This window comes from Rousettus aegyptiacus, unplaced genomic scaffold (genome assembly GCF_014176215.1).
Source record: "Rousettus aegyptiacus isolate mRouAeg1 unplaced genomic scaffold, mRouAeg1.p scaffold_m13_p_2, whole genome shotgun sequence".
Taxonomy (NCBI): domain Eukaryota; kingdom Metazoa; phylum Chordata; class Mammalia; order Chiroptera; family Pteropodidae; genus Rousettus; species Rousettus aegyptiacus.
This window is the reverse complement of record NW_023416295.1, coordinates 46,812,045-46,824,214: the sequence shown is the minus strand read 5'-3', so window position 1 is coordinate 46,824,214 and position 12,170 is coordinate 46,812,045. Positions and strand designations below refer to the sequence as shown.

Genomic DNA, 12,170 nt, shown 5'->3' with positions numbered 1-12,170 from the left:
CATCATGGCTCATGAGCACTCTTGCCTTTCCTCAACCACCGGTGCTCTAAGATCTGAGTCTGCTTACCATCCTTTTCATATATATTTTAGTCATCTACATTCATTGCTTTCTTAAAAATAAATATTTCCGAACATCGAGGGTTTGGGGAAAAAAATAATACCATGATTCGTGGCACCCTCTCCTGGAAATGAAAGCCACGAAAAGCCATTTCAGTATAGCCCTACTGATGTGTTTGCCACACGGTGCTCAGGACTCTCTTGCCGCTGGTCCTTGGCCACACTGCAGCACCATGGTGCCGAGATGGAGAGTGTGGACTGTCTCTAGCTCCCTGTAGGGCTGATACTAACGTTTTAAGCCTCTGTTCGTTTGCACGTCATCTTGCAGCCTTACAAGTTCTTAGTCCTTGCTAGTCTTCCATTTTAAGGCCTGAGCAATTGAAAAGAATTTACTTTGCAACAAGTACCTGGGACATGAACTTCTTCCCTATCAACATTCTGCTGTTCTCTGGGCTGCAAGTTATGTCATTATACTAAGGAGAGGTTGAACCTCACCTGGCTCACAAAACTATAGACATGGAGCTCTTTTTCTAGCTTCCTAAAGAGTTCTTTGAAAATAGTCCTTCTAGTTATACACAGGATGACTCTGCAGTACAGAATGTTGGCCGAACCCTTTGATCCATCAGCAAGGACTACCTGCTTTGTGCTCAGTGCTATGCTAGCTTCTGTGTGACACTAGACTGTCGTCCCTTGTGACCATTACAGTCAAGTTAGAGAGATGAGACGAGCACCAAGAACCTGGAACAGAACAAATCGTGGTACCTAATTGTGTTGTCTAGAATTAGTAGAGTGCCAGCGATTTATCTTAGTTTAGATTAAGAGCTTAGATTCTGGAGCTTTAAACATTCTTGACATTTTATTTATGCATAAATGTTAGTATAGAGCAAATTACAATAAGATTGCATTGTACTGTGATTTGGTTCTACTTTTATCCATCTGGTTCCTTCGACTTTTATTTAGTGCCTACTACATTATCCCAGGCATTGTGGCTGGTGCTGGCTCTGGGATGGTCTTAAGGATAAATTCACGATGATCTTTCTGCTTCAAAGAACTCACAGTGTAGTGAGGAACACCAGAGTGTAATGAGAATCCAGTGTGACAAATGCCATTGCAGAGCTGGGCACAGAGTGTGTGGGAGCATGAGAGACGCTGAGGTGGCAGCTCACTTTAACCATCTCTTTGTTACTGACAGTCAGCACATCCTTTTTATGTCTTAGTTTCCTCATCTGAAAAACAGGAGAGTAACAGTGCTATCCTCTCAGTCACCACCATCCAGGCTTAACAAAGAAATCAGCTCTCAGAAAGGAGCAGAGAGAGTCTATGGGAGTTCTACACCTCTGTGTAGGCAGTTTTCAGATCTGTCTGTGCAATGCCGACCCTACGTAAACTCTGCTGTGCCCCTTCTGTAGGGAATCTCCAACAGGAATATCTGCTTTTATGAGGCCCAGGGTCCGCATGTACACCCCCCACTTCAGGTAGAGGAGCACCCACGGCTGTTCACATTGCCTCTTCAGAGGTTCATGGAGGACAGGGGTCAGCCTGCCCTTTGCCAAGGAGGGAGGAAACTTGGTGAGCCCTGCCCATTCACAAAAAGTAGAGATTCAACAAGGCTTTCTCTTATTCTCTTTAAAAGGATGCAGGAATAATAGACCAGCATCCACAAGTAAGATTATTTTAAGTATTTCTTAATATTAGCATCTTCCCTATAGTTGCTGGGGTAATTTATCCTCTCTATGAAAAGCCTTAAGGCCTCAAGGAAAAGAGTTAGGCAGGTAGGCAGTCTGAGAGGAGAGCGAACCCACAGACTAGAGTGGGAGGGCAGTCCCACAGAGGAGCAGAGGGCTGTGTTCACAGCAGCAGATGCAAGAGGGAATGGAAAATGTGGAGAGCCAGTCTGAGCCTGAGAGGGGTCCTCAGACCTAGCATTTAAAAGCTTCCTCAACTTTTCTACCTAAGATCTATACGGCTAGAAACCATTCTATTTCTTTGATTCCATAAGCTGCTTGCCTATCGGCTTCAAAACTTTGTCATCATGGTTTTTCTTCCCTGCTCTCTGTCCCCTGCATAGAATGCTAGCTCTTACACCCAGGTGTTGTACTGATCACGCGCTCCTGTACCTTTGCATTGCTGCAGCATATCTAGGAAGGAAACTAGTGTGAGGGGAGAGGAGGATTCTCCTCCATGCCAGGCACTGTGCTTACATGCTACACTTAAGTTACCATCAACCCTCTTAACAAGCCTAGGTACTAGGTACAGTAACTTCAGCTTACCAGAGCTGAGAACACATTTCAAAAAGCAGGGAATCGATCCAAGTCTACACTTAGAGTGGGGTTTAGATTTAGTCATTTCTCTCTAAAGCTGGCACTAACCTGGTCTTTCACAAAAGGCCACTCCTCATCTGGTACTATTAAGCCATCCGTTTGGTTTCCCTGACCTGTCTATTCCTGCCTGCCAAGCAAGTCTCATGACTGCTTCCCTACCTTCATGCCTCTCTTGCCATTTTTCAACCTACAACACACTGTCCCGGATGCTCAGGAGAATCATCACTGCTCTAACCCACCCAAAGTTTGTCTACTTCATCATTTAAAGCCTAGCTTCTTTGTCCAAGAACCCCTTCAGGCCATACATTCATTCCAAATGTCCATTGACTCTCCAAAAGCCCATTCACATTCTCTCACCTATTTACCTATGTATTCAGGAGTCGAGTGTGTGTTGATGCCTCTGTCTGTCCCTTTATATATGCAAATGAATGCCAGAAGTGGACTCTTTATCAACGTGTAGGGTGGTACTTGGTGGCCAGGGCTGACTCCTCTCTTATACTGCTAACTTCAAATACAGGGACCACCTACATCCTGAATGTGTCATTTCTTTTAGTGCCCAGAGTGCAGTGAGCATTTACAGAATGTAATGATTAAGGGCGATGATAATAATGATGATAGAACTTGCACAATAGTAGTACTTCTGACCTAAATATTGAATATCCAAATATGATATGCATGTTAGGGAAATCCTCGTTCAATTCATGTGGCTTTTGTAACTTCGTACATATATTATAGATAGACAGGTATTCATGTCTTATACATGTTTCCAATGTATACGAATTATCCCTCTTACTAAGGAAAGCATTGTAAATCATTTCTCATAAAATAAAATGAAATATGTAAGTTGGTTGGAAAGTTCTGAGGATTTTCCAAAGAGTAGCGGAGTTTGGTTTTCTGATGCCTGGCCCAAAACGCCATCACCTTGTAAGTCTCATTTTTAGCACAACATCTCCCAGAGAGTGGAGGAATCAGACATCGTATGTGATCTCAGTGCACAGAGCCCTCTGCCACCTGGTAACCCCAGGCAATGTGTCATAAGAGATGAAGGTGCAGCAACTCTACCACAGTCAGCAGCCCCTGCAGTAGCAAGTAGTAATGAGCACTGTGGCTTAAGGTCCAAAACTGCCGCGCCGGTACCTGCTTTGGAACAGCTTCACTGGGAAGTAGAAAAAGTCTCCGAGAACATCTTACATCTCTATTGGAGAAAAGGAATTGTTTCTGGGGAACTTCCAGGCCCGAGCAGGAGAGAACCTCCACAGGCCACTCTTCGCTGAATCTCATTTGTCACGGTCCACATTTTTCAGTCAGTGGAATTGCTTATAGTGACAATGGTGACGGAAGGTGGCACCAAAGCATGTGAGCACTAAGAGTAAAGGCTTCTTTCACCTCTGGGTTAAATAAAAGTTCAAGGTATTCCTGAAAGCATTTCCGGAATCCTTTCCCCTCGGCACCTCCTTAGAGCATTCAGCATTAAGTGTTTGTTTGTTTGTTTGTTTGTTTGTTTGTTTTTGAGATGCTGAGATAGTTTTGCATGATTATTCATAGACTCCCTTGCCAGAACAGGAAGGCCCAACTGTTGGAACAGTGGGAACTTTTGAACTGATGAGCTCGAAAGATTTAGCATACCAGATGACGATTTATGACTGGGAGCTCTTCAACTGTGTGCATGAGGTAAGCCACTCGATGGAAAGCATAGTAGGTACCGTAGCGATTCTGGGTGAAGCCTGCTGGCGTCACTCAACGGCAAACGTTAATATGTGCTCCAATGTGGAAACCACATGATCATTTCTTAAATATTGAGTTGATTAATAAAGCCTGTCATAAAATCTTTCAGTGTTAAGGAAAAGTATTTATGACTTACAGTAAGCTATGTTTTCCTGAGTATAGTTAAGCCAACAGCACTTGGTTAATCATTATATATTTAACAAACCTCCTTGAAGCCCTTTGTATCTGTAGTACAAGTCAAACCTTGGTCAGCAATTGTATTCACATTTGCTGACCAGTGTCAATTTGTTTTGACAAATAGAGAAGCCTCACTGGCGTTTTGATTGAAAAACAAAGAAGTGAAATTGTTTTCCTTTCTTTTCTAGCTGGAGCTAATCTATCACACATTTGGAAGGCATAATTTTAAAAAGACCACAGCAAACTTGGATTTGTTCCTGAGGAGATTTAATGAAATTCAGTTTTGGGTTGTCACTGAGATTTGCCTTTGTTCCCAGCCCAGCAAGCGTGTTCAGCTCTTAAAAAAATTTATTAAGATAGCAGCTCAGTAAGTATCATTGGTTTGGGAGGAGAAAAGCGTTTGAGCTGCATTTTCATTTTGTTCTCTCAGACTTTGTGTACCTTACAAAGAAAAGCAAGATATAGGACCTCCTTTTGCACAAGGACCAACCACAGGGGCTTAAGATAACCGAACTCTTGTAAAAGATGCATTGTGTCTACCTCTTGTAATATCTGACATCAGTATATAAATTAACATATTACAGCACTGACGCTGGGGTCAAAATCGTGACCTCTTTTTGCTCTGAACTACTCAGACAAGACTTTGCAACTCCTTCAGTGTAGAATCCTTCAGCAAAGTTCTGCTGCAGGAAGTTCTGAGAAGCTCAAGTTGGTGTCCGGCATGACACATTCTCACCAGTAGAGGGCAGTGGGCACATGCAGGTACAACAGCACATCCAACTCAGCCAGAATAAAATGGGTAAAATGCATAAAGGCAAGCCAACCTGGTACATGAAAATCATCTCCATAAACATCAGAAAAAGCAAGCATCTTATAAATATTCTATTTAACAGCACTTCATGGGAAACAATTTATTTACTGCAGGGGCCAGTTAGATTTCTCCCTGACATGAATTTAATCTTCTCCTGCTATTTAGATATGCCTGACAACCTCCTGTTTACATTCATGTTTTTGGTATCACCGCAATGCTAAAAATAAAATGCTAAATGTAGCCTGTGGCTGGGAGATTTCTTTCCTTTCTAAATGCAAGGAGCTGGGGCACAGTAAGGTGGGGAGCACAAGCGACCCCAGCTAGGCAATTTTCTTGAGCCAAATAGTTTAGATCCCATACAGAGTCTGATTTCCAGAGCTAAACAAAGAAGTAAATGCTGCTTGACATTTTATACCTATCGGCTTGCCAAATGCTCTGAATTACTTTGCCAAAAATTTGAGGGTTCCACAGGATATCTAAATCCTTTGGATTCAAATGCTGATATCTCTTAATTTGGAAAAGCTGCCCTTTTGAAGAAAGCTTCAGTAAAATGTTGCTTGTGAATTTACGGTTCAGAGTGGAGCCGCTTTCCCTGGGTGCCTGAGCGGCCTTGTTGCAAGGGACAAATAAATGCCTTCACATATTTGGAAGATGATTATGGAAACTGTGACAATGTGTGCTTTCCTGTTAAAAGGAGCACATTCTCTCTTCACCTCAGCCTGGCAGTGCTCAGTGCAGCGAGGGGACGAGAGGCAATCGGCCCGCAAACAAGCGATCAGAACCTTGTGGGCCTAATCCTGTTATTTTACAGAGGCAACATAGGAGAGCCTTTGAAAAACTCAGGAATTTTTTTAAATGTGTGTTGTTGTTGTTGTTTTTTTCCTTTCTTATCTCTCTTCCTTTTGATTATGTGGCTGAGTAGGTGGATTTAGTTTTGGTATTAATTGGTTTATATTATTTAACCATTATTCAGCTATGTTGTCCTGTAGTGGTGCTATTTACACAGCTCAGCTGGAGAAGATTATAGATTTTTATAAGCAAGATCTACGAGAATGAGACCTAAACCTAGCGGCAGTAGCATGTTTTGTGTGGTGTTTTTAGAGAGCTTCAGCATATTCTACTTAAGCTCTTGACCTGCCTAGAACTTTGTGAATGTTATCGTCCCCTTTTACAGATGAAGAGACAGAAGAATAGAGAAATTTATTGACTTACTTTGGGCAATAAAGTTAGTTGGTAACGGTGACCAGAGCAGTGACCAGAAAGGCAGGTCTTCAGTCCTGCAAGTTTTCTTTCAAGATCACATAGACAGGGCATAGCCAGGATCATGCCGGCTGCTATCGGCTCTGGTCGTGGCAGGGGCGGGGGTCTCTGAAATTGCTTTCAGCCCGTCCTGGGAGCCACTGTCCTCACACAGCAGAGACCTTGCTTACTTTCTCATGGGTGGAATCAGATACACTGTAGCTTCTCCGAAATCTGTTTTCTGGTTTCCACACAGGCCATTCAAGAGCCACTCACTGCTATCTGTGCAAGAAGAAGAGGGCAGCAAATGCAACAATTTAGTCTTTTACAAAAATGTAAATCCAAACAAGATTTAATGATCATATTGCCAATTTAGATAAACACATAGAATTGGGGTAAAGGATTTGTATTTATTGCAAAATAAATTCTTATTTTTCCAAGGAGCTTTTAAAATTTAATCCAAGTATCTGGGCTAAATATTACCATTCTAAGAATCTCTGGTCTTGTTCTACAATTTTCTTATTCCCAAATACATATTTATAAAAGCTCATAGCGGCATAAGTAAAGATTCAAAATGATCAGCTTCACCACCATCAGTAAAACAAAGAAAATAAGGTTTTCTATTTTTTTTTTTTTTTGGTTAGTGGCTTAGGTTTTGTTGTTGTTGTTGTTTTTTTTTTCCTCAGCTTTAAAACTCCTTGAGCCCATAGGGATCATGACTTGTAAATTGATATTTTTCAACAGATTAGAATAGAAGCACTTTCATGGCAGATGGAAGTCATGGTGCCCGCAGCATTGATTTCCTTAGTTCTTTCTGAAGCTGCCGGAGGGGGTGCCCAGTGTCAGGCTAAAAGTCTGAATGTCTTCGAGGACATTTTGCCTTCTCTCTTCCCATCCCATGAGATGTTTCCTTCCAGGCCCAACGAAGCTTTGAGCAAGTGGTTGTTATAACAACCCTTAGAGTAGGTGTCTTTAAATTCCTCCGCAAAAACCTAGACTTAGCAGCCCAAATCATCACCTTTCTAAAATTACAGTGTAAAATCAAACAACAGAACGTGTTCTCTCGAGTGGAACTTACACCTCGCACTGAATCTACCTTTGCCTGTTCTCATAAAGGAGACCTGACGAATATTAATGACTGTCAGAAAATAGGACTCTAATTTTTTTTTATCTTGCTCAAAAGTGGCATTTTACTCAAACATATACCTCTTGTTTTTCAGCTGTAAGGAGTACAAAAATCTGAATTCCTTCTTTGCCATAGTCATGGGACTAAGTAACGTTGCCGTGAGCCGCTTGGCACTAACGTGGGAGGTAAGCTTCAGCTGAGATCCAGCTGTGACTTCTGCCTTAAGAATAAAAACACAGGCTCACCAGTGAGCTTTTTTGTATAGAAATAACACTCATACTCATGTAACAGTAGAAAAGGGAGGTGACCCATCTCCTTCTTCTAGTTGCCTGAGAGTGTGAATGTAAAAAGGTATTGTTCTTCTGTGGATGGGGGGAAGGAGAGGACCTCAGCTTCTTGGTCTGTATAATGTAAATAATAATAATAAGTCTAGTTCCCAGGTGTAACGTGAATCAGCAGCATTTCTTGGATGATTTCAAAGGCTTTGCTCATTGATTCTGTGGTTCTCTGGAATGTCTGCTTACTGCTTTTGCAATAAGCCTGATCTATAATAAAAGAGAGGACAGAAGATCCATTTTTACCCAAGTAGTCATTTTGCTCCTGGGAGAATTAGCCAGAAGGCCAAGTGTTTGGCCCAGCTGAGTACTAAGTATCTCTTAACCTCTTGGAAGACCTCTCTGTGTATAGAGGAACAGCAGTTGGCTAGTATTCTGTTTGGGGCAAAAGTTATGCAGGTGTGTGTGAATTTCTGTAACAAATATGATTAGTGGTTTGTGATAGCTGGTCATTTGTGCTAAATATCATCTTCATTTTTCAATACCTCAGTATTCGAAATGCGCCTCACCCCTTACATGTGGTATATAGTCAAAGAAGTACTAACCGTTAATAGAACATATAAAAATAGACTCTCACTAAAAATAAAAAAAGTATGTGTAAGTGGAACACAAAAAGAGGGCAAGAAGTAGATAAGAGACTTAATTTGCACTAGGTGCTTGGTGCTTAAAGGCAGCTGTTTGCATCTCTAAGTGTTTTCTATTTAAAATATCCTTCTCCGACTTCTCTCTTGAAACTGTTTTCTTCAAAGGACACATTGTTTATAGGGCAGGCCTTTACAAGTCCTTCCATCTTGGTTTTTCTCTTAAAATTCCAGGAAGATACTGCACACAGCAGCTCATCCTCTGAATATAGGAATGAGGGAATTGGTGAGGCCCGCGTACCATGCAGCTGTATCATCTTCCACCTAGTAAAAGGACAGAGTTAGTGCTGCCAGTAAATCTGAGCAATGAAGCCACAGTGCAGGCTCACCTGTCCTGGACTCTCTGGAGACCTAGGGTTTCCTCTCAGATAGTCTGCTTTCCCCAGCCTGTGTCCAGTTTCTGATCTGCCCACAGAGCCCAGATGAGCTGAGACAGTCAAAGAAGTATAAAACCTTATAGGGGTCCAAGAAGGCCTGGCGTAGATACCACATGACAGTGGCCAGACAGTAAGGCTGTAGAATGTGGAAAACACTATTGGAGTCCTTTTCCCTGGTCTAAAGAGAACAGTGGAGGCTACTTAGGGTGTGCAGTATGCAGAGGGAGAGAGCTAACTGGCCAGTCCTTTGTCTCTTTTGGAATTGGAAACCATGAGATACTGTTTACATCATTATGTGCTGCTGAAAAGAGAAGATTAATCTTTCATCATTTATAAGCCTTTATTTTTTAAGGTAAAGTATATCCTTTGGTAAGAAGGGCTTTTATTCACAAGATCATTGATTTTGGTTTATTTACGCGTACTTGTCAAGCACCTCCAGGGACTTCATCTATGACTCCAGTGAGAACCATGATTTGCTACATGGACAGTGTGGGAGACAGTGTCTGACCTCCAAGAATTACAGAGCCATGTGAAACTGTCCACGAAAACAAAACAAAACAAAACAAAAACAAAAAGGTAGAAAAATAAAGTTAAACCACATGGCAAAAGAAATGGATCAAAATAGAAGGGAAAGACTAATCTGAGATGAAGCAGATGGGAATAAACCTGGAGCAGCACTGGCAATTTGGGTCAGGAAAATTCTCTGATAGTCCTGTGCATTGTGAGATGCTTATCAGCATCCCTGGCCTCCATCTACTGTATACCAGCAGCAACTGTCACCTCACTTCACCCCAGCTGTGCCAACAATAAATGTCTGCAGATATTATCAAATGTACCCTGGAGGTGGGGGTGGGTAGGCTGCAAAATTGTCCCCAGTTTGAGAACTACCGTTCTGGAAGCATGGGGTGTGGATAGATAATACTTTGAAGATCTACAACATTTTTTTAAAAATGATCATCTGCCCTCCTGCCTTTGACCCAAAAGCCAGCTAAGTCAAGAACTAGTGTGACAGATCTAGATGTAATTCGGTCCTAATTTCAACAATGGCCTATGTTCATGGAAACTTATTGCCTAATATAGTGATTTGGCTACTCTTGTGGCATGAGATCCTTGCATCTCTCAATGCCCATCCCAGGCTTCATCCTTTTAACAATTTCACCTACTCAAGGATATTGGATTTCCCTGAAACCTAACTTGAAAATAGGTGCTAGGAAAATAAGTTTGGCTTATTAGAACAAAACGAGGTATTTTACAATATTTAAATGGGAATATTTAAACTGATTCAGATATGGGAGGAAAAAGAGGAGCTTTTCTGGGGGTGGCAGAGGCCTAGTTGGTGTATCGGTTATTGACAGTAAACTTCACTGTGCAAAGCCGAGCTGAGCTGGGGATGGCTGAGGCCCATACTCAGCTGATACTTCCATAGACTCAGGATGGAAAATGTCTTGCAGCCCTAGCTAGGTGTGGCCCGGTCAGAAGAGGGAAGTTCAGCTTTACTCAAAGCTTAGGACCTAAGCAAAGTGAGACCAGTAGATTGAAAGATTTTTCAGTATTGACACACTGATGCAGATACATGGGTACAGTCAGCAGTATCGACTCGTGCCAAAATATAAAATGGAGAAATTACTAATTTGATGGAACTATCCATTTTTGTGATATAGCAGGGCAGAGAAATCACATGGAAGAAATGCTTGTACAGAAAAGCAGAGAGCATGTAAGGAGAGGCAGTAGAATAGCAGGCAGGTGATGTGAACGACGGCGACTGTGACCTTCATGGGCTGTGTGACTTTAGGCATGTCGTTTAAACTGTGAGGCTTCATTTCTTCCATCTGTAAAAAAAAAAAAAAAAAAAAGTTTAATTTATTCAAATAAATATTTGTTGAACACTACTGTGTACCCGACATTCTTTTAGGCACTGAGGATATAGCAATAAACAAAACTGATAAACATTTCTGTTCTCAGGTATTGTAAGGGAGAAGAAGGATTGAAATAGGAAATTTCTAAAATGTTTAATATCCTCTGGCCCAAATTCCTAATTGTGGAAAGTAGAGTTTGAGGGGGAGGGGGTAGTTCCAAAACATTTGTAAACTGAGAATGTTGTCCTATTATGAATAATCCATTTCCAAAAACATTATAAAAGCAGTAAGACCAAAGCATCCATAGTTAGTTTTGGTTCAACTAGGTTAAGACTTTTAAAAGGTGAGTTCCCTATATTCCAAAGATTATCCAAGACAGATTATAGTGTGGCCTGTCCCAGAGATGTTTGATTAAGAGACAAAAGAGATACATGAAATGGTAATACCTGATACCTATCTAGATACTGAATCTGACGTACGGGTGTGGCATTTTCATTTCATTAACAGAAACTGCCAAGCAAGTTCAAGAAGTTCTATGCGGAGTTTGAAAGTTTAATGGTAAGTGACAGTGGCTCCTTTATTCTGTTCACTGTCTGCATTAATCCAATTTCTGATGAGCTGAATTGAAGTTCTCATTTCGAAAATTTTATCTGTCCTTGTATGACTTTAAGAAGTTTATGATCCTGTTTTAATGCTGCTAAAACAAGCATGTCTGACTAATGAATGGCACCCTCAGGAACCAACTTAAAGAGGACTTATGTCCCACATAAGGTCAATTTGTGTAACTAAGAAAAGCAGTGTAATAGGATCTTTTCCATCTAGCACAGGTTAGCTATGGATTGGAAGCTGCATTTTTCTTGGCTTGCCAAGATTATTTTTCCCCACTGGCTGGGAGGTGTTAACAGACAAAGAAAGAGTGAATGGGGCTTGGCAGGAGAGCTAGAATGGTTTCGGAGAGGGCAAGTCGGGACTGGCTATGCAAAGCAGAGAAGAGGGTGATCCAAACTCCCAGGGAGGAGCAGAGCTTTGGGAGAAGGTCCTCTTGTGGTTAGGGTTTGTGTTACATGTTTCATATTTGCCATCAAAGGAATTGCTCCCTTTGATCCCTATAGGCAAATCTCTCTTTCAGACAAGAAAGGCAACAACAACAACAACAACAACAACAAAAGAAATTATTTTCATGTCACACATGAAGTTGTTTTAAAACACAATTCGTTTAATTAAATCTGCCTTCCTTTTATAGCTACACTTGATTCCAAACTACCCGATGGTGGAATGACAAGGCTGGGAGTGTTAGGAGGTAGAGGGGTAGTGTATGTGTCATTAATTGTTAATCATCCTCTCTGTTTCTCTGAAGGATCCTTCAAGAAACCACAGAGCCTACAGGCTGACAGTAGCTAAGTTGGAGCCTCCTCTCATCCCCTTCATGCCTTTGCTCATTAAAGGTAATTCTGAAGAAAATGCACAGGCCAAGCCAGTGATGAGTATGTGGGGGGAAACGAATG

General features: G+C 41.6%; 1 protein-coding gene across 7 annotated transcripts in view; it reads left to right on the top strand.

The window, feature by feature from the left end:
• The window catches only part of RAPGEF4 (Rap guanine nucleotide exchange factor 4), a 260,359-nt gene that overhangs the window by 232,588 nt on the left and 15,601 nt on the right, over positions 1 to 12,170 (top strand). For all 7 annotated transcript variants that reach the window (XM_016135049.2, XM_016135092.2, XM_016135066.2 and 4 more), the window contains 5 exons: positions 3,924 to 4,049; positions 4,469 to 4,647; positions 7,551 to 7,641; positions 11,173 to 11,223; positions 12,023 to 12,110. In XM_016135049.2, coding sequence (XP_015990535.2) covers positions 3,924 to 4,049; positions 4,469 to 4,647; positions 7,551 to 7,641; positions 11,173 to 11,223; positions 12,023 to 12,110 — 535 coding nt within the window. The remainder of the gene's footprint in view (positions 1 to 3,923; positions 4,050 to 4,468; positions 4,648 to 7,550; positions 7,642 to 11,172; positions 11,224 to 12,022; positions 12,111 to 12,170) is intronic.